The 27,214-nt window shown below is 42.5% G+C and overlaps 1 protein-coding gene across 1 annotated transcript in view; it reads right to left on the bottom strand.

Annotated features, from left to right (window-relative positions):
- Positions 1-27,214, bottom strand: part of C13H8orf48 (chromosome 13 C8orf48 homolog) — a 66,546-nt gene that overhangs the window by 24,598 nt on the left and 14,734 nt on the right. Inside the window, exons 2-4 of the mRNA XM_054996466.1 lie at positions 24,135-24,265; positions 11,203-11,464; positions 10,004-10,129 (exon numbers count right to left, since the gene is read on the bottom strand). Coding sequence (XP_054852441.1) covers positions 10,004-10,129; positions 11,203-11,464; positions 24,135-24,265 — 519 coding nt within the window. The remainder of the gene's footprint in view (positions 1-10,003; positions 10,130-11,202; positions 11,465-24,134; positions 24,266-27,214) is intronic.

Raw genomic sequence — 27,214 nt, 5'->3', positions numbered from 1 at the left:
CTTTCTGGAGAGTAAGCCTCCAGCCTTATTGAAAAGACCTGAGAAGGATTCTAAGTAGCTCAGGGGTTTCTCAATATATTGTATTTAATAAGATTACAAGCAGCTGGATTCAAAAGGCATGAGGGCGCGACACACTCAGTCATCCGGTGGCTTTTCTTACAATGGAAAGTAATTGCACATCATTTCAGAATATATATTTTTCAAAACTTGCCCTGCAGTTTATAACTCAATGGCCTGTGCAGGTTTTGACCCTACAGGAAAGTATATAAAAAGGAATGTACAGTTTAAAAGTAAGAATATTTTCAAAGGATATTTTTATTTCCTAACTATGCTCACATTGCATCAAATCAAGTCTGACTTTGAATAAGAAACCTCACTTCATTTTGTTCCCCTTATGCTTGACTGAATTTTCACTCAGAGCTAGAAAGAAGTGGAAAATGGGATAAAAATATCCAAAGCAACTGCGGTGCTTCAATGGCAGAATTTTCAGAAGGGTCTTTCTCACTAACAAGACAGGATGTTTCCCCCCTTTAAACTGTCTAAACATAGATCTGGACATGAACGTGCATAAGTTCCAGAACAAAACCACAGGCCGTAAGTTCATCAGGCTAAAAACCTGTTTGGCTAAAAGACGAGGTAAGCACCAGGTTGCAAAACAGAGAGATGATCTGAGTCCTCCTCTAGTTTAACACAACTAAGAAGACTGTAGTTTGTGGGAAAGTCAAGTTGCACACATTGTCATCCAACTGCCTTTTAATTAATGACAGAAAGTGAGGGCAGCCATAAAACATCAGGGGAAAATACACTGGCTCTTTTTTCAGGCTGGACGTTAAGCAAGAACAAAGGTGGAGAAGAGAGAAGAGAAAAAGATGTTTGTGGGCACAATAAAAATGTGCAGGCTATAACAGCCTTTTAGGATTCTGTTGCACAGACTTAATTTGGTTAGACCAAACTACATACAGAAAAGATCCCAGACCTCCTTTATGTGTGCTAGAACAAATATACACTAGCTGCTCTCCCTTTAGAAATAAAACAGCCAGTGGTTATTTGGATCTCTCAGCACTAATAAGAATGCAGGAATCTTGGCCTTGTTGGGGGGAGCCGTGTGCTCCAACCAGTTTTAGAAGAGTTCTGGTGTGACTGAAAGCTTGCTAACTATATAGTAAAGCTAGAGTTTTGTTCTAATAAAATTATTATGCTATGATTACTTTTGGATTTTGAAGCAAATGCCTTCAGTTTGCCAGACCTGAGCAAGGCTGTCAATGATAGGAAGTTTTGGAGGACACTGATTTATAGGGTTGCCCTTAAATCACAAGCAACATGACAGCACATAACACACAGTAATTAATATATAGCTTGCTGCTCATCCCAGTGCTCAAGCCACTCCAGTTTAAATTAAAAGCAGTGCCAAGGTTTTGGTTTAGGTACTGGAAAGAGCGATTTCAAGCACATGTTTCAAATGTAGACATTTAACTGCACTTCCCTTTTCCAAGATCACCAGCAAGGTAGGATTTATGTGCTACATTACTTGAAAAGTAATGCTGTTCTTAAGCCTACTGAGTGGGCCTTAATTATCCCAAAGCTAATCTTCAATTATGCACAGAAATGATTAAACTGTAATCCCAATCACTTTTATGTATTTAAAACAAACCCTAAGAAGTTCCCACAGCTGTGGACTCCTGCATTTATTAAATCCAAGCGATACGTTTTTGGACTTCAGAACATTAACACAACTTTCTTATTTCACTCATCATTATTGTTTTGCCTTCAAGGATGATATCTCAAGATACCAGCAGCGTGATTAAGGCTATATTGGCTGACCCAAATATAACAAAATATAGAGCTTTTGCTAGGTGCTCAGTAAGCTAGATGAAAACATCTACAGCAGAGCTGATTGTGGGGCCAAAACTGCTTTCATGTAATGTGAGCCTGCCTACTGTAAAGACAACTTGTCCCCCCAACAAGAAGCCATGATTCCCATAAATACAACAGCTCAAATAAGTGCCTTTGCATTCAGCTGCTGCCAGCTGGCACACGGGCTAGCTCACAACTTCTTTCCCAGGAGACTGGCATGGTACCTAAAAGAAATTAAGGCAGGTGCCAGGCAAGTCTCAAGGGAGAGCACCCTCAAAACCATCTCTGGCTTTAGCCCTTGCTTGAAGGAATTATCAATGCCCAAAGTGCTGGTGAGCTCCGAAGCTCTTCCTTGTCGCGCTGGGAATGTCATTCCTGGTGTGACAAGGAAGAGCTTGCGAGCATGCTCCCAAGCTTCAGGCACCCATTCCCTGCACATCCCCCCAACCAGCCAGCTGAGTGGTAGTGAGGGGGAAGGCTGAAAGCGGGGGATCTCCCACTGCCACCAGGGAACTGATAGCCCTAGATCCTACAGAACTGAAAACTGTGCAGAAAAGGTCAACCAACATGATAAAGTGGTTGGTGCACCTTTCTGACAAGGAAAGACTGAAGAGGCTTTGGCTTTTCAAGTTTAGTAAAAAAGACAGTTAAGGAGGGACATGAGAGAGGTTTATAAAATTATGCATGGGGGGAGAGAAAGTAGTAGTAGAACTCAAGAAGCCTCCCCAATGAACTAGATGGATAATGGGTTCAGGACAGACAAAAGGAAATCACAGAATCACAGAGTTGGAAGGGGCCATACAGACCTTCTAGTTCAACCCCCTGCCCAAGCCAGGATGAGCCTAAAGCATCTCTGACAAAGATTCATCCAACCCCTTCTTGAAAACTGCCAGTGAAGGGGAGCTCACCACCTCCCTAGGCAGCTAATTCCACTTTTGAACTACTCTGACCGTGAAAAAGTTTTTCCTACTATCCAGCTGGTACCTTTGTGCATGTAGTTTTAGCTGGTAGCTTTGAGTCCTATCCTCTGCTGCCAACTGGAACAGCTCCTTGCTCTCCTCCAAATGACAACCTTTCTTTTTTTTTTAAATAGATTTTATTGGATGAGGTGATATAAAGTAGTTGGTTAATACATACAACTTATCCAAATTAAATCTTTCTAAATATATAACCCCACCCCCACCCCTCCCCCCTTTCTCTATTGACTTCCAACAACACTCGAACCCCCCGTTTATTCATAGAGATTATTATTTCACTATAATACAATTATATTTTGTTACCCATGGTAGAGATCTTACATATATTCCCTTCGTTAAAATCTTACTTAATAAAATTTAAAATCCCTCCAAAGACCACAATTGTCCTTTAACATCGCATTTCTTTTCCAAATATTTCTTAAACTTCTTCCAGTCTTCCAGAAAAATTCCTGGATCTTGCTCTTTCAGATTTCTAGTTAATTTGTCCATTTCGGCCATGTACAACAGCTTCCTTGTCCATTCTTCAATATTCGGTACTTCTTTTTTCCAGTATTGAGCATATAAAATTCTTGCTGCTACTATCATATAATACAACAATATCTTATCATTTCTATTAACATCTTCTAAATGTAAAGATAGTAATAACATTTCTGGATTTTTAGGGACATTGTATTGTAATATCAAAGACATTTCAGCACATATTCTAGACCAGAAGTCTCTAGCCTTTTGGCAAGTCCACCACATATGAAACAGAGAACCTTCATGCTCCTTACATTTCCAACATTTATTCAATAACTGTTTGTTAGCTATGGCTAATTTTTTGGTGTTAGGTACCATCTAGACAGCATTTTATAACCATTCTCTTTAATACTGGTACAAGTTGATTTTTTAAGGTATTTTTCCATAGTTGTTCCCATGCTTCCATCGCTATTTCCTTATTACAATTTATGGCCCACTTTACCATTTGCACCTTGACTGTTTCATCTTCTGTAAACCACTTCAATAACAACTTATACATTTTAGATATTGCTTTATTATTATCCCCCAATAATAGTTCCTCTAGTTCTGAATTTTTAATTCTAAAACCGTTCTTTCTATGTTCTGAATCAAATAAATCTTTAATTTGTCTATATTGTAACCAACCATATTTAAATGGCAACTCCTCATTTCTCTTAAGTTTCAACCCATCATTTTCTAATACTGTTAATTCTTTGAGGGCAAGCCATTCCTTTCCCTGATATTCCATATTTGGGTTGATTACTTCAGCTGGAACAATCCAAAGTGGTTTCTTTAGCTCTATAAATTTCTTATACTTGAGCCAGGTTGACAGTAGATTTCTTCTCAGGTAGTGGTGCTGAAACATTGCATCCATATTATGCTTCCCGTACCACATATATGCGTGCCATCCAAATAGTTTATTATGTCCTTCCAATGTTAATAACTTATGATTGGTCAAAGACACCCATTCTTTTAGCCACACCAAACATATCGCTTCATGGTAAAGTCTTAGATCAGGTAACTGCATTCCTCCTCTTTCCTTAGCATCACAAAGAACTTTCATCTTGACTCTTGGTTTCTTTCCTGCCCAGACAAATTCTGATATCTTCCTCTGCCATTTTTCAAATTGTTTCTTATCTTTCACAATTGGAATTGTTTGCATTAAAAACATCACTCTGGGCAGTACATTCATTTTAATTGTGGCAATTCGACCTAACCACGACAAATTTAATTTATTCCATTTTATCATGTCTCTTTCAATTTGAGTCCAGAGCTTTTCATAGTTATTCTTAAACAAGTCTATATTCTTAGCTGTCAGCTCTATCCCCAAATATTTAGTTCTGTGTACCACTTCGCAGTTTGTTAATTCACTTAATTCTTGTTGTTTCTTCTTAGTCATATTTTTAGTTACTATTTTTGACTTCTTTTTGTTTATGTAGAAACCTGCCAAATCTCCAAACTCCTTTATTTTGTCCAGCAGTCTTGGCAAGGTTTGTAGAGGGTCTTCCACTATAAACATCACATCATCTGCAAATGCTCTCAATTTGTAGGAGGATCCTTTTATTTTTATTCCTTTTATACTATCATCTTCTCTAATCCTCCTCAATAATACTTCTAAGACCATCACAAACAAAAGCAGCAATAGTGGACATCCTTGTCTGGTTCCTTTCCTTATTTCCAACTTCTCTGTAAGGTCATCATTAACACATATTGTTGCTCTTTGTAAGTTATAAATTGTTTTCACTGCTTGTATAAATTCATTACCTAGATCCATCTTCTCCATAGTTGCGAACATAAAATCCCAGTTCAAATTGTCAAAGGCCTTCTCTGCATCCGCAAAGAAAAGGCCAACTTCCTTATCAGGTCGCTTATCGTAATATTCAATAGCATTTATCACTACTCTCAAATTGTCTTTTAACTGGCAATTTGGTAAAAATCCAGCCTGATCTTCATCTATAAAATCCATTAACCATATTTTGAGCCTATCCGCCAGTATTCTTGCCATTATTTTGTAGTCATTGTTTATAAGCGATATGGGTCTATAATTTTTCAACTCTGTCAAATCTTGGCTTTCTTTTGGGATCAGTGCAATACTAGCTTCATTCCATGTATCTGGGAGACCCTTTCTTTGAAGCATATCGTTCATTACATTTTTTAAAATCAGTACTAGGTCCTCCATTACTTTATAAAATTTAGCTGTGATCCCATCAGGTCCTGGTGCTTTCCCAATCTTAGCCGCTTCAATTGCCTGTATGACTTCTTCTTCTGTTATTGGAGCATTCAGTCTCTGTTTCATCTCTTCTGGTACCTTTGGTAAGTGGGCATTCCTTAAATACCCATCTATCTCTTGTACATTCACAGATTTCTTTTGAAATAATTTAGCATAGTATTTAAAGAACGCACACTTAATTAGTTGATGATCTTTCAATTCTTTACCATCCTCCATTATTGTATTAATAATTTTCATTTCCTTCCTTTTTTTCAGTTGCCAGGCTAAATACTTTCCTGGTTTATTTGCTCCTTCAAATGACTTCTGCTTTAATGTCTTTAACTTCCATTCTAGCTCTTTATTACTAATGGCTGTTATTTGATCCTGCAATATTTTAATTTCTGTATGATCGACTTTTTTCCTGGTCTTTTCTTCAATTGTTGTTCTTTTTTATATATTTTTTCTTGAATTTCTTGCCATTTCTCCTGCTTTCTTTTCTTATCCTTACTGTTAAGTAAGGTTAAATTTCCTCTCATTACAGCCTTATAGGTATCCCATACCATCTGTGTTGAGACTTCATTGTTATTTGTTACAAAAAATTGCTTAGTTTCTTCTTTCAAATACTTCTAATTTTCCTGATTTTGTAATAAATCCTCATTTATTCTCCATCTAAATTTTCTTCGACCCATTGTCCATTTCCATAACATTGGATTATGGTCTGCGCTCACCTTTGGTAAGATTTCCACTTTTATTGTCAATAGAGTCAAATCTTTTGTTGCCCAAATCATATCAATACGTGAAAATGATAAGTGCCTTGCGGAGTAGTATGTAAATTCAGTACTTTTCAGATTTTCTTCTCTCCATACGTCTTCCAAATGTTCTTGTTGAACTAATTCAAAAAAAGTCTTTGGTAGCTTCCCTGATTTTTTAACGGTTGTCTTTGATTTCTTGTCTAACTGCAAGTCCACCACACCATTGAAACCTCCAACCAATATCATCTGATCAAATACATCCTGATCTAATTTATTCAATAAGTCTTTAAAAAAATGGTCTTTTGCTCCATTTGGCGCATAGAGAGCTATTACCAATATTTTTTTCGCATTTATATTTATTTCCACGGCCACATATCTTCCATCTTCATCCTGAAAAATTAATTTTGATTCTACAGCCTCCTTTACATAAATCACTACTCCTTTCTTCTTTTGTTTAGACGCTGATATATATTCTTTCCCCAATTGTTTGTTTTTTAAATATTTTATATCTTTATCTTTAATATGTGTCTCTTGTAGACATACTATATTACAATTTTCCTTCTTTAGCCAATGAAAAATTGTCTTTCTCTTTTGAGGTGAGTTTAGTCCATTCACATTCCAAGATATTAATTTGTACTCCATATTTTACATTTTTAATAGTCCAGGAAAGTCCTCTGCATTTTCCTGTAAATTTTTTTCCATTTGCTCCTTTGTTTTGATGATAATTCTCAAGGCTTTGTAGTAAAAGCTTAGATCTTCTGGAATTTCCCATCTATATCTGATGTCTTTGTCTCTTAGTTTCTGGGTCAATTCCCTATATTTTTTCCGCTCCTGGAGAATCCGTTTTGGGACTTCTTTCATGATCTTGATTCTACTCCCCTCCTTTATTAAAGGTTTTTCAAAATGCCTCTTAAGTATCTCTTCCTGCATTCTCTTTGTCACTAATTGCACAATAATATCTCTTGGTAGCTTTCTCTGTTGTGCAAAAGCCGAACTGATTCTGTACGCCAAATCCATATTTGCTGTTATTTCATCCTTCTCTTTCCCTAAAAATTCTGCCAATATGTCATCTGTTCTTGTGTGGTTTGAGTCTCAGATTCCTGAATGCCACGAAATCTTAACTGCTTTTCTGTCGCCTTACACTCCATCATTGCCACTCTTGTCTGAATCACTTGATTTTCATGTTTCATTTCTGCTTTTATGTCATTTGTCTTTTGTTCCACCTGCTCCACTTTTTTAGTTGTCACTTGCAAATATTCCTTTACTCCCTCTATCTTTTTTACCAGTGCAGCTACACCAGCTTGAATAACATCTCTCATCTCTTTAAAATCCTTTGCCAACATTTCTTGCATCTTCTGTAACAACTCTTTGAGATTCTCTGCCACTTTTTTTCCAGTCCTTCAATTGCAGCATCCACCGAAATTTGCCATTCCTTATCTGCTCCTTTTTTCCCAGCCATCGTGGGGCTCGGTTTTGAGCCTCCCCACGTGTCTGCTCTTTTCCTCAAATCCGTGTTGAATCGTTTAAACCTTGCCTTTTCTTAAAATTTCTTAAAGAAAAGGGGGGGGAAAGCCTTTTTAAAATCCAAAAATTTGGGTGTTTTTTCTCTATGGTACCATTGCAACGTCTCTATGATTTCTGGTTTAACTTCGTACCTTACTTAAGATGGCGCACTTCCTGTTCCTGTTACCTTCGTTGCCTCCAAGTGGTATACTTATTTTGCTTCCTTTTTCCATCAATCCTCTTCCCTTTCGCTTTGCTGTCCTTGCTAGGAATCCAGTTGTCTGCTCTGCTGTTAACTTCCCGTCTCGAGTCCCCCCTCTGCTTTCTCACGCTGGTTATCTCAGTTCTAACCGCAGTAAGTATAAACAATATTTCTTTTCAAATTTTTAGTCCTTATTTACTTCCCCAGTGTCTTCAATTTTACTCTGCTTCTATTACTAAACGTCTCTTCTTTTATATTCTGTCCATTACTTTGTTTTCCCTTGGTCTTTTTATTGCCGTTCCGTTTTTAAAGGTCTGATAACGATCTTTACCTTTGCCGATTCTGCGGGTTGTCTGTGTTGTTTCCTTTGCTTATTCTTTGGTAAAAGCTGTTACTGAAGCTTGGTTCTGACAATCTTATGGCAATTTAATGACTCCTGAGGCACTGCAGAGACAGAAGCGCGCCCTTCTCCAAGGGGACCTCAAGGTGGTGGTGGGAATCCTTGATTCAGAACCTCCTCCCTCACCGAGATCACACGCTCTCGGGGATGCGTAGTGTTCGAACCCAACTTCTCCGTGAAGTTGGGGTGGAAACGGGCGTTGGAGCACCTCGCTTTCCAAGAAAAACAGTGTCTCGGACAGCCCAAGTCTTAGGCTGCTTCAGACCGCCATGAATCCAAACCGGAAGCCCCAAATGACAACCTTTCAAATATTTAAAGAGAGCAATCATGTCCCCCCTCAATCTCCTCTGCTCCAAACTAAACATTCCCAAGGCCCTCAGCCTTTCCTCGTAGGGCTCAGTCTCCAGACCCCTGACAATTCTCGTCGCTCTCTTCTGCACCCTCTTAATTTTGTCCACATCCTTTTTGAAGTGAGGCCTCCAGAACTGCACACAGTACTCCAGGTGTGGCCTGACCAAGGCAGTATAGAGAGGGTCTATGACCTCCTGCAATTTCAACGCAATGGCCCTTTTGATACAACTCAAGACTGAGTTTGCCTTTTTTGCCACCGAATCACACTGACTGCTCATATTTAGTTTACAGTCCACTCTGTATCCCCCATCCTGTATTTGTGCTTCACATTTTTGTGGCCCAAATGTAATACTGTGCATTTATCTATGTTGAATTGCATCCTGTTCACAACCACCCACTTCTCCAGAGTATTCAAGTCTTGTTGAATTTTAACTCTATCTTCTTGGGTGTTTTCCACTCCTCCCAATTTGGTATCATCAGCAAATTTAATGAGTAGCCCATTTACCCGTTCATCCAGATCATTGATAACAATATTGAAAAGTACCGGGCACCTCACTGGACACCTCCCTCCAATCTGATGAAAAGCCATAGACCACCACTCTTTCGCTACAGACCTCTAACCAGTTCCCTATCCACTGAACTGTCCTATAGTCCAGTCTGCAGTCTTCCAGTTTACCCATTAGAATGTCATGGGGAACCTTATCAAAAGCTTTATTGAAATCCAGGTAGATCACGTCGACAAGAGTTCCCACGATCCAGTAAGCTCGTCACTCGATCATAGAAGGAAACCAGGTTGGTCTGACAAGATCTGTTGAGGACAAAACAGTGACCTGGGGAAGTCAACATGGTTTTGTCCCCAACAGATCTTGTCCAACCAACCTGGTTTCCTTCTTTGAGTGGTCCTTCAGATGCTTACAGATCAGTCCCTTTAAAATCTGCTCTAATATCTTCCCAGCAACAGAAGTCAGACTGACTGGACTGTAGTTTCCTGGGTCATCCTTCTTCCCTTTTTTAAATATTGGGATAATATTAGCTTTTCTCCAATCTTGTGGCACATCCCCAGTCCTCCAGGAGGCCTTGAAATACTTCTTTATCAAATGAATAATTAAATTGTTGAATACTGGATGGTCACTGTTTGAAACAGAATGCTGGATCTTCTTATGCTAAATGGGAGCAACTTTTCACCAATTTAAACTAACCGTTTGGAAGGGAAATGTGTTCTATTGACTTATAAGTCACATTGGAAAATTAACGTACCATTTTCTGGTTTACTGGCACATTCAGCAAGCTCAGTGGTAGGTCTGTCAACTTTCAAAAGGCTGATCCATTTTTGAATCCGACTGTTTTCTGCCACTGTAGAATTCAAAAAATCTTTTTCTTGTTCTATTTAAAAAAAAAAGACTTTAGCTAGTTTTCACACTTGCACTTAATTGGAATAGCTAGTTCTATTCTCTGTCTCCCAGTCAAACACCTCCCTTCCCAGTCACTATGACAGATGGGTGTATTGCAAGCATTAGCCTAGGCTGAGGTGTCTGGCTGTACCATATGCACTGGCAGCCGATTTGTGGGAGAAAAATGTGAAGCCTTCACCTTTCTCTGGCTCCAGAAATTATTGTACTGGTGCAATTAATACCACAAGCATAGCAGATAATGTGGAGGTAGGATCTGTGATCAAAGTTCTCTGATCAATAAAATCAGAGAGCTTCACTAATGCAAAGCTGTCTCTCTAGCAAGGGGAGCAGAGGGCTCTCTACACTTAGTGAAAGGCTTCCTCAGGAGGTGGTGGGCTCTCCTTCTTTGGAAGTCTTTAAGCAGAGGTTAGATGGCCATCTGACAGCAATGCTGATTCTGTGAACCTAGGCAGATCATAAGATGGAGGGCTGGAAGGGTTACATCGGTGCTTAGTCCTCGTGGCCCCTTCTTGCATGCCCAGGACAAGGCCAATTTTCCTCAGGTCAATTTGACTAGGGATCCTGATGTTCTGCCATCTTCTGGGCATGGAGCAGGAGTCACTGGGGTTGTGGGAAGGGGAGGTAGTTGTGAATTTCCTGCATTGTGCAAGGGGACTGGACTAGATGACTCTAGAGGTACCTTCTAACCCTATGATTCTAAAGCACAGCCCCAACATTTAGAGTGGGTGGGAATGTTGTGCCATGCCAGTGCAAGCTCCTCAAGTCTTCCCACTGTCCATAGGTCAGTAACTACCACATGCCACATTTCTGAACTTTCTGTCTTCCACATTATACTTCCTGTACAGATTCGCTAGGAGTATTTGATTGGTTTCTGGCTTAGTAAAGTATAATTTTTGAGGGCCTTTTTTATGTAATGAAACAGGTGATATTTTCTTTTACTTTCTCATCTCCCCTCCTTTTGAATACCTACTAATTTAAGCCCCTCTGTCCAAGAATTGTATGAATGTAAAAAGAGCCAGACAAAATGTGCAGGGAGCCAAACACCTTCATCATTCTGGCTTGAAGGCTGCCGTGTGTTTTCAGATTGATCCGACTCAGCAGGCCATTCCAGCTCCTCTCCAGAGTAATAAGATTCAAATGATTCATTCTCATACTGCCTGCAGCGTTCCCCTTCTTCTTCACTGAAGGACGCAAATGTATCCTCTGAATAATCTGGAATGGTACTGCTGCAGTCCCTGCTCAGCTCCATCTGCTCTGCTGTACCCTTATTCGAGTTGTCTGCCCAGCTGGTCACCAAGGTGCTAAGCTAAAAATAATAACAGTGAAATGAATTATAGTCACAGGAGGTTAATGGAAAACTACCATTCCATAAACCTATAGCACAATGAACAAAAGATAATAATGAAGAATGATGCCAGGATCACATGCATGATGGACTGTAATACCAAAACACAATTCCCAAATTAATAAATTTGGGAAGAGTGAAATACTGTCTTCATACCTGTTATAGCTTTGTAGGATGCCCAAATGTACATTACATCACCTAAACATCATGACATAAGTTATACTTCAAATTTCACCTCTAAATGTGCTTAAGGGGTTATAGTCACAATTGCACTAAGCTACTAATTCTAATCTTTCATGGCCTTTCAGTCACACTTTTTATAACTATTTTTCTCTGTACATATCTATCCAACAACTGATAGCACTTTGTGTGCCTGAAGAAGTGGGATCTACTCCACAAAAGCTTACAGTGCACCAATCAGTCTTCAACACATAGCCAAGATGCTTTGTTGCAAATATACAAAACACAGCTTGCCACTGCACTTTTTCAAAGAACAGTTGTCACATAGCATCTATACAAGCAACAAATGCTTAGTAAAAACATATTGCTTGAAGAGAACACTGACAGCATGTATCAGGGGAGGTAAATATGCATGCTACGTAAGAAATTAAATATACCAATTAGCCAAACAGTTAGTTGTGCCAGAAACCCCACAGGGTTTTCAAGGCAAGAGAATTCAAAACTGGTTTGCCAATGCCTGCCTTTGTGTAAAAACCATGGACTTCATTGGTAGTCTCCCATTCAAATACTAATCTGGGCTAATCCTGCTTAGCTTCTGAGATCAATATCACAATACAGAGAGTAACACGGTAAAAAACTTACAAAAGCAGAGAAAATCCCATGTCAACTTACTAATAAGATTTAATATATGAATCAAGGTACAAATATATGATATTTAATCGTAATCCACAACAACTTAAGTCCACAGTGGAGCTTCTTAATACACAACAATAACCTTATCAGAACTCAGACCCACAGTTGGAGTATTACGATTATGATTAAATATCATATATTTTTTAAAAGTTTAAATCACCCTAGGTGAAAATGGTCACATGGCCAGTGGCCCCACCCCTTGATCTCCAGACAGAAGGGAGTTTAGATTGCCCTCCGCGTGGTGTGGAGGGAAATCTAAACTCCCCTCTGTCTGGAGATCAGGGGGTGGGGCCACTGGCCATGTGACCATTTTCACCTAGGGTGATTTAAACTTTTAAAAAACTCCCCCCTTGTTCCAGCTGACCCAAAGTGACATCATTGAGTTCCACCACTGAGTTCCACCATCTCTTTTCCCAGAAAAAAAGCCCTGGATACGCATAACCTTACTTGTGGTTGGCTCTACTTGTTGCAGCAGCCATTTTGTAGTTGTCTCCACCATCCATGGCAGCCATTTTGTGGCTGCAGCCACCACCCTGTGTCAGAATTCCAAATGATCTTGAGTAGATGGTGTATCCATATAACTATTTCAAGTTACAGAAACTGAGCCCATCAAAATTTTAACAGGAATATGTCAACAGATATGGAAAACAAAACAATGGCCCACAGACTGGAAAACTACATTCCAGTTCCAAAAAAATGAGATGCCAAAGATTTCAGCAACTATGAGACCATCACATTAATTTCCTACAAAAAGCAAAGTGATGATCAAGATTCTACAGAAAAGACTTTCTCCATATATGGAATGAGAACTGGCAGATGTTCAAGCTGGATTCAGAAAAGGAAGAGGCACTAGAGATCATACTGCAAATTTACAATGGTTAACGGAGCACATCAGAGAATGTCAGAAGAAAACCAGCCTGTGTGTTATAGATTAAAACAAGGCTTTTGACTGTGTGGATCATGAAAAGCTATGGATGGTGTTAAAAGAAATGGGTGTGCCACAACAACTGATTGTGTTGATCAGCAACATATACTCTGGACAACAGACTACTGTTAGGACAGAACACAGGGGAACAGAATGGTTTCCAATTGGCAAAGGTGTCATATAAGGGTGTATAAACTGTATATTATCTCCTTGTCTGTTCAACCTGTATTCAGGGCATATCATAAGGAAAGCTAGATTAAATGTAGATGATGATGGGGCTACAATTAGTGTAAAGATCATCAATAATTTGAGATATGTAGATGACACCACATTACTGGAAGAAAATAGTGAAGTTTTGAAACAACTACTGATGAAAGAGAGAGAGTGCCAAAGTAGGATTACAGCTGAACATCAAGAAGATAAAAGTAACAACTATGAAAGAATGACACAATTTTAAGGTTGATAATGAAGAAACTGAAATTGTTCAAAATTTTCTGTTCTTTTGCCCAATCATCAACCAAATGGGAGTCTGCAACCAAGAAATCAGAAGGAGACTGAGACTTGGAAGGGCAGCTATAAGAAATCCTTAAAGATAAGTTTGTGTCTCCAGGGATAATCCACAGTATGATATTCCTCATTACTATGCATGGATGTGAAAGCTGGACAATAAAAAAGCTGACAAGAAGAAAACTGGTTCATTTGAAATGTGGTGCTGGAGGAGAGTTTTGCAGATACCATAGAAGGGCAAAAAGACAAGTGGGTTTTAGATCAAATCAAGCCTGAATTCTCCCTAGAAGCAAAAATGACAAAACTGAGACTATCATATTTTGGTTACATCATGACAAGGCAAAACTCAGTGGAAAAGACAATAACACAAAGAAAACTTGAAAGCAGTAGGAAAAGAGGGAGATCCAAAAGATCCAAAATGAATTGATTCAATAAAAGAATCCACAGCCTCCAGTTAGCAAAACGTTTCGGAAGTTGTTAATTCATAGGGTTGCGTAAGTCAGAAGCCACTTGAAGTACGTAACACACACACTATACACACTGGCATACAGCAGTGGTTCTCAAGTGTGCTAAGTTATAAAGGATGCATTTTATGTAAAGCATGCATCCTTTATGTAAAGGATGCATTTTAAGTAAAATAAGTTTAGCATTGATAAGCACATATGGCACATATTTCAGTTTTTCACAAATATTTCTGGTCCCCCTCCCCAGTTACATTTCCATGGCTTCAAACTTTCTGGAAATGTTTCATTTTCAGTAGTGTCATTAATGTACACAGAGATTCGGGGAATAACGTAAACCAGACAAGTCCCTCTCCCAGACCACCTGCAAACAAAAATGCAAACTACATATTACACTGAAGACCTACAAGCAGATCCTCAACAAGTAGTTCATCCTTAAAAAGCAGTCATATGGGAGGCAGAGAGGTTGGACTATTGTCATAACACTGGGGAAGGTGATTATTAAGTCTCACTCCACCTTAGTTTGCTTGTTGTGGGGATAATAATAGCATACCTTGTAAACCGCTCTGAGTGGGCATTAAGTTGTATACAAATCAAATGTTGTTGTTATTAATCCAACTGAAACTAGTCCTCCCAGACTGCCATTAGAACAAGCAAGGGAAATAGATGAGGAAAAAGAGGTCTTTCCCCCTAGAATGGCTAGTAGAAGCCCAGGGTATGTTCATTCAGTCAGGGGAATAGTGTCAGGAAGTCAGTTGCAGGGGAGGCCTCTTCAAGTACTGTGTGTCAGGTCCAGACTGCTTTCTTGTATGCCTTTGCTTAACTGACTCCATTTTAATCCTTTCAGTGTGTAAGTGCTCTCTTCCAGGTGCCAAGGTTCCCAGGCAGCTATCTCGCAGAAAAGGATTGTTTTGGCTACCGACGTTCCACCAAGAACCGGCCTTGGGAGCTTCTCGCTCTTCCGACTTCAAAGGGGTTGTTTTGAGAACTGTGGGGGGAGGTTGGGCCTGCTGTGATCTGTTACTCTGTACCTCATGCTTTGCCTGTCATTGGTAACAATGCATATGTACCATCCTGAATTTTGTATTCAGGCTCGTGGACTATAATGAACTAATTCTTCAGTAAAAGCCTTTTGGAAACAATGGACTGTTGTCTAATTGCAGGAGGTAGTCTGGAGTAAGAACGTTATCTAGCCACAAGTCTGACATTTTGTTACCAATCAAATTTTCCAATGCCTAAGCCGGATCAGACGGAATCCAAAGCTGTCCCGGTCAGGGATCCTTTGTTTGACCCGTATGCCTCCCCCGGCTCTCAAGGCTCGGACTCTCAAATACCTGCACCGAGGGAGAATAACTCCTCGGTTACAACGATCTATACCCTTGCTCCAAGCAGGGCTGATACTCAGCCTCGGGCCACAGCTCTCCCACTGCTGTCGCTGCCTACCCCAACACAGTGGGGTGCGAGACCAAGGGAAACGAGGGATCGGAGGGCCAGCGCGGTGTTCACGCATTTACAGCTGGATAGTCGGCGTAGCCTGGAATCCATCCCCGAGCAAACCGGTGATCAACCTTGGCTATATTGGAATAGGTCGACCGAACAATCGGAGTGGGACACATCCCGCCGTGGCACCCTGAGTTGGGATTATGCGGAAGTCGCCCCGTGGTCAGGGCAACAAGAAGTAAGTGAGCACCAGTGGGTGCAACTGCAGAGCAGGACGATAGCCATTGACTCAGGAATTTCGGCAATCACCGGCCTGACAAAAGGAGTTTTAGCCGCGAGGTCCCAAGAGGAGCGAGGAGACGAGACACCCTTGCCTTGGCAGCAAACGCTCACCACGGGATCGCGGACTGAAACTAGGCAAACCTCGCAGACTGCCGGAGCGGCTGAGGGAGAAGAAACTATGGATAGAGTGCAGCTTTTGGAAAACAGACTCATAAATATGGAAGAAAGTTTGGCTAGTGCCGTCCACCTGCTGTCAGTGTTAGTTGCGGGGGACAGCGGTCGTGATCGGCCCGCTGGATTACCAGACATCAGTCAGAGTTTGGCCAACCTTCAAACGCTCCTACCTCGGCCGGGGGGTCCTGTTCAACCCTGGCCGCAGCAGCCACCAGAGACGGGAGAGGATGACTCGGTTACCGGAGAAGGACCCGGCCCAGATAACCCGTGTCCAGATGATTCCCATCCTGACCAACCGGTCAGACCAGGTGACGATGGGACCAGTGGAGGGGGTGACGGGCTGCAGCCGGGAGATCCCCGTCCCACCACTCCTACCAACGGCGGGGGAGAACCGCTACAGCCGGCGGCCCCGCTTCTCCCTCCAACCACGACGCAAGCGGACCAGCCGGTAGCCCCTCCACCTACAGCGCAAGCGAACCAACCGCCAACCATACCAGGGACGGGACCAACGCCAGGGCCTCGAGGGGATACGGTACCTCTCCAACCCATTTCTCCCCATCCGCTACCATTATGGCCGGCCCCTCATCAGCCGCTGCCTAGAGGGGAACCAGCACCCGTTCGGCCAACGCGACCTATCCCGAGAGGACTCCCCCAGCCGCTTCCAGGAGTGCCTCCGCCGCGCCAGCCGCAACCGTACCAGCCGCAACCGCACCCGCAGCAACCTCTACCACAGCTGCCGCCAGCTCCACGACAACCTCCTTTACAACTCGGCCCACTCGATGTCTATCCAATGCCGGCACCGGCCCCTCGACAAGACCTACCAATGGGTTGGGTCAAGTTGGATGCTACGTTCGATGGGGACCCTTCCAAATTGGGATTTTTTCTAGTACAAGTAGTGCAATTTTTTAATCGTTGGGGGCACCTTTTCGGAAGTGAAGCTAGTCAAATCGAACATCTGGGGTCACGTCTTCAAGGCAAAGCAGCTGACTGGTATGTAGGACTGTATAACGTGGGGGCCCCGGAGTTAGATACACTCCAAGGGCTGGTAGACGCAATTCGAGCTCAATATGAGGATCCCCTAGAAGAAACCAGAGCCCGAACAGAATTACAGGCTATCAGGCAAGGCAGCATGTCGGCTAGAGACTATGCCGCAAAATTCCGACAACTCGCTGCCAAATGCCCAAGGTGTGAGGAATCCACCAAGATTATCATGTTTAAACAGGGTTTGAACCCTAGATTGCTGGACAGAGCTTTAATGCAAGATAATCCTCCTACGCTGTTAGGGTGGATACAATTGACCTGTGAAGTAGAAAACCGTCTGATGGAAGTTCGTTAGGTGGAGCAACACCAACAACCTCCGGGCCAAAGACGCTCCTCCACTCCTGCTCGAGGGAGCCGGGGGGCTGGCTACGCTATCCGTGGAGCGAGAGATGCTAGATGGCAACAAGGATTGTGTTTGCAGTGTGGACAAAGTGGTCATTTTGCAGCGCAATGTCCTTATAGGCCTGTGCAAAGACCTCTGCTCCAACTCAGACGCCCAGCCCCCGCTGCCTACCTGGCGCCACAGCGCCCTACCCCAGCCCCCAGAACGGCAAGAGGTAGGGGAGCGCCGAGAAGAAATCCCCCTGAGAGGGGGCTAGAACTGGAAGAAGTTATGGAATATGATCCAACGGCGATGGCGGGAGGGGAGAATCCAGAAAGCCCCTCCTCGGGAAACGAAATGGATCTGTCGTGAAAGGACCCAAACGGCAGATCAAACCTCAGTCAGTTCCGGTTCCGAACCGACCGTATGGGTCCATACTCTTCATACCAGTAACTTTAGTGAATTCTGACAGAAAGATGCACATCCGGGTGCAAGCCCTCATTGATTCGGGCTGCTCTAGAGACATTATTGCACCAGCCTTGGTAAACGGACTAGTACTCCCTGTCAAAGAATTAGACATACCGGTCATTTTCGAGCAAATGGATGGCACTAACATGAATCCAGTGACTACAGAAACCATGCCAATCATCACAGGCATGGGGCAACATTGGGAAAAAAGATCTTTCGTTATTAGTGCCACAGCAAAGTACCCCTTGATCCTGGGGAGCCGGTGGTTATGCGATCATAACCCCTACATCAACTGGGCAGAGGGAAGCATCACATTCACCCATGAGTCATGCAAAAGTCATCGGTGGGATCAAAATTGGGGAAAAGATCCGACCACAACCGAACCGGCTCTCCTCTCCCAGGAAGAAATCAACCTAATACCCAAACAATACAGGGCGTACACCCAAGCCTTCACAGAAGAAGAAGCCAACTCGTTACCTCCTCATAGGAGGACAGACTGTGCTGTGGAAATTTTACCTGGCGCCTTGATGCCCAAAGGCCGCCTATACCCTATGAGTCCCAACGAAAGAGAGGAGCTCCGCAAATTCATCGACCTCAACCTTCAAAGAGGATTTATTCGACCAGCTAACAGTCCCCATGCAGCGCCAGTACTTTTTGTAAAAAAGAAAGATGGGGGCTTGAGATTATGCACGGACTTTCGAGGTCTTAATGCGGTCTCTTCCAGCAATGCCTACCCTATTCCGCTCATAAGAGATCTACTGAACGTCGTGGCTCAAGGTAAGATCTTTACGAAATTAGATTTGAAAGATGCTTACTTTCACGTTCGTATTCGGGAAGGGGATGAATGGAAAACGGCCTTCAACACATCACTCGGCCAATTTGAATACTTAGTTATGCCTTTCGGCCTGGCCGGAGCCCCCTCAGTTTTCATGTCCATGATTAATGAGGTACTGCATGAATTCCTCTATAAAGGTGTAGTGGTGTATCTGGATGATGTGTTAATTTACTCAGAAACTGAAGAGGAACACGTAGAACTGGTAAAGAGAGTCTTAACCACCCTCATGAATAACCAGTTACCTATTAAACTCTCCAAATGTGAATTTCACAAAACGGAACTCACTTACTTGGGCTATTGTATTTCTAGAGAGGGTTTGAAAATGGATCCAAGTAAAATACAGGCAGTACTAAATTGGCAAACCCCCACAACCCGCAAAGAATTACAATCCTTCTTGGGCTTTGCCAACTTCTATAGAGAGTTCATTGCAAATTTCGCCCAAATCACACTCCCCCTAACTGAACTGTTGAAAACCAAAGATAAGGGGGACCAAGCCAAAAAGCCAAGTGCAAAACTGGCTTGGACGGCGGAATGCCAAACGGCGTTCGATCACCTTAAAACGCAGTTTGTATCAGAGCCCGTTCTACAACACCCCGACGAAAGTTGCCCGTTCATAGTACAGGTCGATGCCAGCGACACGGCAATTGGGGGTGTACTGCTACAACGGGGGGCGGATGAAAAGCTCAAACCCTGCGCCTTCCTTTCCAGGAAATTTTCGGAATCGGAAAGGAATTGGAATGTATGGGAGAAAGAAGCCTTTGCTGTAAAAGCGGCTCTCACTACCTGGAGACATTGGTAAGAAGGAGCCCGCCATCCGTTCGAAGTCTGGATGGATCATAAAAATTTAGAAGCCCTGTGCAGCCCTCGCAGGCTGAACGCCAAACAACTGAGATGGGCGGAATTTTTCTCTAAATTTGATTTCACATTGAACTTCCTCCCTGGGAAAACCAACTTCTTAGCGGACGCTCTATCACGCATGCCCCAACACAAAAGCAAAAGGGAGGAGACAATAGACACAGTCTTCTCACCTACGCAATTAGGGGGCGTTGTGACAACACGCAGCCGCACCACCCGCTTTCCCCAACCTGACCAGGGATGGAGAGAAAAATTAAAAGCTGAAGTGGAAAAGGAGGGGGAAGATGTGCCCAAAGACAAACTGCAACAATCCAATCAGGGGGAATGGCTCTGGGGAGATCGCTTCTATGTACCCAAAAGCTTAAGGAAAGAAGTGTTACAACGCTGTCACGATGCTCCCACAGCGGGACATTATGGGTACTTAAAAACACTTCATTTGGTACAGCGCCAATTTTGGTGGCCGGGCATGCGCAAAGACATTTCACAATATGTAGCGTCTTGCCCCATCTGCCTCAGCGCCAAATCCCGAAAAGGAAAACCTCCGGGACTCCTACAACCCCTAGAAACGCCAAGCCGACCGTGGGAAATAATTTCCATGGACTTTATCACAGACTTGCCCCCCTCCAAGGGACACAATTGTATCTTAGTCGTGGTCGATTTATTCTCCAAGCAAGCCCATTTTATACCCTGTACTACTATTCCTTCGGCTAGAAAGCTAGCCGACATCTTTATAAAAAACATTGTAAAAATACATTCTTTTCCATCCAAGGTGATCTCGGATCGCGGCAGACAGTTCGTTGCCAACTTCTGGCGGGAGCTTTTACAACTACTGGGTATTGAACAAGGTCTGAGTTCAAGCCACCACCCAGAAACAGACGGACAGTCAGAAAAAACAAATCAGATATTAGAACAATTCCTGCGCTGTTATATTAATTTCCAACAGGACAATTGGTTTGATTTGCTCCCCTTGGCAGAATTCTCGTATAATAACAGTGTGCATGCCTCTACGGGAGAAACTCCCTTCAAAATCGTCTATGGCTTCCACTTCAAGCCCTTCCCATTCGAGGCGCTTCCTCCCCCTACTACAGCCTCCAACGACGTCACCGAATGGTGGGGGGAAGCAGCCCAACAGTGGACGCAGATTAAGAAACATCTCATCAAAGCCAAACAGGATTACAAAAAATACGCTGACCGCCACCGCGCGGCAGAATGGGAATTACAGCCGGGTGATCTGGTCTACCTTTCCACAAAGAATTTGAAAACAACCCAAACCAGCCGCAAGCTAGCGTTGAAATTTTTAGGTCCGTTTCCTATTTGCAAAGTAATCAACAAAGTGACTGTTGCTCTAAATCTGCCAAAGAATCTTCGTCATGTACATGATACCTTCCATGTAAGTTTGTTGAAAAAAGCCCCTCCTGCTAATCAATGGCACACCCGTGCACCTCCAATCCCCACTCTGATCGATGATCAAACCCACTATGAAGTACAACAAATACTGGACTCTAAAATACAAAGAAATCAGTTATTTTATCTCATTAGGTGGAAGGACTTTGACTCTGGGTTTGATGAATGGGTGAACTCTGTACATGTTCATGCCCCTAGATTAGTTAAGGCGTTCCACTCCCGCTACCCACAGAAACCTGGAGGGGGAGCATCTTAGAGGGGGCAGAATGTCAGGTCCAGACTGCTTTCTTGTATGCCTTTGCTTAACTGACTCCATTTTAATCCTTTCAGTGTGTAAGTGCTCTCTTCCAGGTGCCAAGGTTCCCAGGCAGCTATCTCGCAGAAAAGGATTGTTTTGGCTACCGACGTTCCACCAAGAACCGGCCTTGGGAGCTTCTCGCTCTTCCGACTTCAAAGGGGTTGTTTTGAGAACTGTGGGGGGAGGTTGGGCCTGCTGTGATCTGTTACTCTGTACCTCATGCTTTGCCTGTCATTGGTAACAATGCATATGTACCATCCTGAATTTTGTATTCAGGCTCGTGGACTATAATGAACAAGCCTTTTGGAAACAATGGACTGTTGTCTAATTGCAGGAGGTAGTCTGGAGTAAGAACGTTATCTAGCCACAAGTCTGACACTGTGGCCCTGATCCAGACCCCTCCCCCCCAAAGCTGCTTTTTGCCATCAAACTACACAATGGGGGATCCAAACACAAAATCAGTTTCACTGGGAAAGAGTTAAGGTCCATGGTGCAGCTGAGTGTGATAGTAAAACAAAGAGCACAGGGAAGGCTGTGAGGGCAGGGAGATAAGGCTGGGCAATGACATGGACTCCAATCTTCAACGGCTTTAGCAGAGAGGAACAGAGTTCTGCTGGATGTGGAAGGGGACAGGATTCCAGCGAGGTGATTTGTAGAGGGGTATTACACACCACACTTTCCATTAACGCAGTGCAATATGGCAAGAGTTTAACAATGCAGCGGTCACACAACTAACAATACCTGCACTTCAATTTTAAACTTGTTTAGTTTGTCCCAAGTCCCATGAATTGCACTATAAATTAATTAACCTAAGCAATTTGGCAAATTTGAAAGAAATGGACAGTACAAGTCGTGAACTATGCAAGTTTGGCCTCATATTGTCCATTGGCTATAAGGAACCATGCTGTAGCCAGACAAACATTGGCAAGAAACAAATACAGTCTTAATGAACAGCAGCTCTTTCTATAGTTTTCAGAATCAGGACTGCTTCACATATAATAGTTTAGCAGGTATGCTGCATCTACATGACAGCTGCCCAAAGCGTAGCCCACAATAACTGGCCAAAATTCTTCAATGCTTGTTTTGTATGGCTTTGGTTCTAAAAAATCCCAAGCATTTGAATGCACTCACCAAGACACCTGCCACCTTTCCCACTGCAGCCCTATGTGCCTGCTGCCCCATTCCTCCCCCCCCCAGCCAGTTCTCCTAAGCAGCAGTAAGCAAATCCTTTTTTCCTTAACAAGTATAGCAGTAATAATTTTTCTTTGGATGTCATCCAAAGGTTGCTGCATATGTTCTTGCTCTGGGAAAGGAGCATTATACAAGAGAGGATCAATCACCTTTTACAATGAAACTATAAAACCCACACCTGCTCTCATGTGCCAACTATGTCCATCTGCTCTGTACACTGGACAAACCAGCCAACCTCTGCGCAAAAGAATAAATGGACACAAATCTGACATTAAAAATGGCAACATCCAGAAACCAGTGGGAGAACACTTCAATCTACCAGGACATTCCATCAAGGGCTTAAAGGTCACCATAGTTCAACAGAAACCTTTCAAAAACAAAATCCAACGGGAAGCTGAAATTCATATGTAAATTTGATTCAGACTTGGATTGAATAGACTATGAATGGTTATCTCATTATCAGAAGTAACTGATCTCATTAACAGAAGTAAACTGATTTGCATCTACTCCTCCCTCCCTTCACCACCTATATATATCTTCTTACCCTCCATGCATCTGACGAAGAGAACTGTGGTTCTCTCAAAAGCTTATGCTACAGTAAAGTTGGTTAGTCTTAAAGGTGCTACTGGACTCTTTACTATTATTTTATCATAATAGTGTAATCGTACACTCCAGTGCAAAACTAGAAGTAGCCATACTGGGCTACTACTGCTCACTGTCAACTTTAAAACTGGGTATTTCCTCAGTAGTCATTACTTTTGCCTTAATGTTCAGCTGTAATCCTGTTTTGGCGCTTTCTCCTTTAACCTTCATCAGTAGTTGTTTCAACTACTTCACTATTTTCTATTTAACATGGTGTTTGTTATCTGCATATCTCAAAATTGTTAATGTTCCTTCCACCAGTTTTTACTCCACCTTCTTCTACATCTAATCCAGTTTTTCTTATGATATACTCTGCATAGAGGTTGAACAGGTAGGGAGATAATATGAATCCTTGTCTGACACCTTTGTCAATTGTAAACCATTCTGTTTCCCCATATTCTGTCCTAACTGTAGCCTCTTGTCCAGCGTACAGGTTGCACATCAAAACAATCAGATATTGTGCCACCCTTATTTCTTTTAACACTCTCCATAGCTTTTCATGATCCACACAATCCAAAGCTTTGCTGTAATCTATAAAACAGAGGCTAATTTTCTTCTGAAATTCCAGTCTAAACCCGTTGATTTCGCTGGAATAACCCTACAAAGCACTGCACTACTACTGCTCTGTAATTTGTTACTCTGACGCCCGGCAACTGAAGCAAAGAATGAGGGGCTAAATCGTCCCACCCCCACCCCCCAATGCTCCGGAGCTTTTAAACGCTGCAGCATTAACAAAGCAAGGAAGAGCTAAAGAGGAACCCCGGGGCCCTTTTATCTGGAAGGATGGAAAGGAGGGCAAAAGGACTCTTTCTCTCTCTCCCCCCCCGCCCCCAAGACAGTCAGGAGGAGGAGACCCCAGTATCGTCAAGCCCACGGAGGCACAGCAGATATCCCTATCAGAAAGGCTTCTCACCCGACGTAACTTCGAAGCAGGGTCCGTAGGCCTCTCCCGTTGCCATGGTTCCCGGGGAGCAACGGCGCCTCGCTCTTTGCCTTCCCCTCGCTCGAGATGCCCGCGCACTTGTGTTCCGCATGCGTTTCTCGCTCACCCCAGGAGGATCGCGAGAGACGCAAAAGAGGCGACTCTATTTTGGCTCTATTTTGGGCAGGATGAGGTTGTCTCTTCTTTATATTCCTTTGAGGGGCTTTGTGTTGCCAGAGTTCTCTACACAAACCACAAATAAGGCTATCTCTGTAATATACAGAAAACCAACAGGAGACTGCAACAATTACTCAATATATGATTTATAGATTTTGTATATACAAAGTGCAAGTGCTATATGTGCAAATTACAATATATGTGCAAATCTATATATCACTTTCATAATGTAAGCTATTTTAGCAACTATTAACAGATCATATTTAAGGTAAACATTGCCATCTTCACAATATTTTCTACATGATGTTTCCTTTTTACAGGGTCCAACAACCAGCTCCTGAGAGACTGTATTTATGGTAGGTATTGCTGAACCATATAGTCCAAATAGTTCAATCAGTTATCTTATTCTCTTTTTTTGTAGGCATAAAGATACAGCAACACCCGGAATATCCCAGGTCAAATGTAGTCTATGGTTCCCTACACAGCAAACAGAGAAGCGTGGTGGGATGGAGAAGATAACCAAGGATCCTATGGCATCTTAAAGACTAAGAAATAAATTTTGTCTTAGTCTGGAAGATGACACAAGACATGTTGCTGCAGCAGATCAAGATGGGTTATCACTTTGGACATGCGCGTGCACACAGTAACAGGCACAGACAGGAGAACAAATGGATGCAAACCAGCCCTTAGAAATAGAAACATTCAGGAGCAACATGCTGTCTGTTTAGGGTTGCCAACTCCAGCTTGGGAAATTCCTGGAGATTTGGGGACAGATTCTGGGTTCAATAGCAAGCTGCCAGATCTCGATCAAAGAGTGTCAAAGAGACGCTAATAGAAGCTGCTGAGTTGGAATTAGGATTGCAACTGCGCACTGGGAAATTCCTGGAGAGTTGAGGGGTGCAGGGAGGAAAGGAGGGGTTTGGGAATGGGAATGTGAGCAAAAGCACCGCCATTTTTTTCTTGCTAGCTTGAAATACAAAGAAGCTTTCGTCTGGTCTTGAGTGTAACTGTACAGAGAAATGCTTGGCCAGCAAGACCAGAAGCAATAAACAACTGCTGGTTGAAACCAGCTAGATAACATGGGAAAGTTTCACTTACAGCTGAGAAAAGAGGATGGGCCTTTTGTCTCAGCAAGAAGGTGGGCTTTGTCTCGAAATGGAGCAAGGGGTATACAAAGATCCTCCCTGCCATTTTAGAATGGGCTCAGGGTGTTTTTACTGGCTTGAAACTCTGTACCCCTTTTATTCCTGGAATAAAATATTTTCCTCTTCAGAGCTCTCCCAGTCTTGGTGTAATCATTGGGCAAAGCACCAGGTCACAAACCTTGCTATAATGCCATAGACTCCACCCTCCAAAGCAGCCATTTTCTCCAGGGGATCTCTGGGAGAGCTGCAGGCCCCATCTGGAGGTTGGCAACTGGCTTCCTTTACAAATTAATACTGTCACACTTGGCCTCAGTCAAGAGGATTTAGCTTGCTGTTTAGAGAATTTGGTTCTCCTAATAGGTTTGTGCCCTCAATTCAGTTTGCTTTGCCAATTAATGCTCAATCGAGAGTGGCACACATCCCTTCTGATAATGGGATCGCTTCCTTTTTTATTTGGATCCTTAATTTCATTTGCATGCTACAAAAATAACACACCCATGTTTTGGGATGCTGGGTCTTCTGGCCTCTCTAATAATTCCATTTCCTCGCACTTCTTCTGCTTATGCCAGTGTGTACTGAGATAGCTCTGGCTCATGGAAACTTGGGCCACAGCAACATTACGATCCTAACCAGAGTTACCTCCTCCTGAGCCCTTTGACTTTAATGGGTTTAGAAGTCTATTTAAGATTGTGTTGTTAATCTTTAAAGCACCCTATCTTTAGCATTTTATTATTTAGTTATATGGAGGATATTTAATATAATATGCATTTTTAAAAGTTACCCTTACCAGAAGGATCCAGAGGAGTTAGCCGTGTTAGTCTGTAGTAGCAAAATCAAAAAGAGTCCAGTAGCACCTTTAAGACTAACCAATTTTATTGTAGCATAAGCTTTCGAGAATCAAGTTCTCTTCGTCAGATGCATGGTACACAGTTTCTGTACCATGCATCTGACGAAGAGAACTTGATTCTCAAAAGCTTATGCTACAATAAAATTGGTTAGTCTTAAAGGTGCTACTGGACTCTTTTTGATTTTCCTTACCAGAAGGAGGCATTCATATCTGTTCTAACCTGCATACCAACAGAACAAAAAGGCACTCAGACGGTGCTCAGACCCATTGCATCATTACGTTCCATTAAAAAGAAGCAAGCTCCATTCCCAAATGAAAGACATTTCTGCTGAAGGTGTCAGGAATTTTGAAGAGTTAGCAACACTGTGCGGGTTTTGGAGTTAAGTCGCAGTCTGAAGACAATTCCCCCGTGCACCTGTCAAGACTAGGAAATGAGGCCTGTTGGATTCTTTTCTATCTTCTTTAGTAGCAAGAAGGGCAAACAACAGAAACCTTTCAGAAGTCGAAGACCAGTAAGTCTGTTGCAACAAAGCCATCTGAAACAGACTGACACCATTTTAAGCCTAGTGAAGGTAACGATGTCATTCTGGATCAGATTTCATTGTAAATCAATCAGTGCTTTCCGTACAGTTTATGCTCCTCCTCACTGCTTGAATTCTGAAACGCTGTTACTCAGGAGGACAACGGGCAAGTCCCATTTGGAGGTTAAGGCCTGTAAAAATGTGTGGAACCAGGCTGTGCTGACTAAGTGATATGCATTCAAAACAAGCTCTGAGGTCTCTTTTTAGTCTTACATATTCTAGAGATAAGTAGCCCTAGTACTGCAAATGGAGTCATTATCTTGTTAAGACTAGGGTTATCAGTCTCCGGATGGGATCTGGAGATCTCTCAGAATTACAGCT

Source organism: Eublepharis macularius, chromosome 13 (assembly GCF_028583425.1).
Source record: "Eublepharis macularius isolate TG4126 chromosome 13, MPM_Emac_v1.0, whole genome shotgun sequence".
Lineage (NCBI taxonomy): Eukaryota > Metazoa > Chordata > Lepidosauria > Squamata > Eublepharidae > Eublepharis > Eublepharis macularius.
The sequence above is the reverse complement of the archived record's forward strand: the minus strand, read 5'-3'. Positions and strand labels throughout refer to the sequence as shown.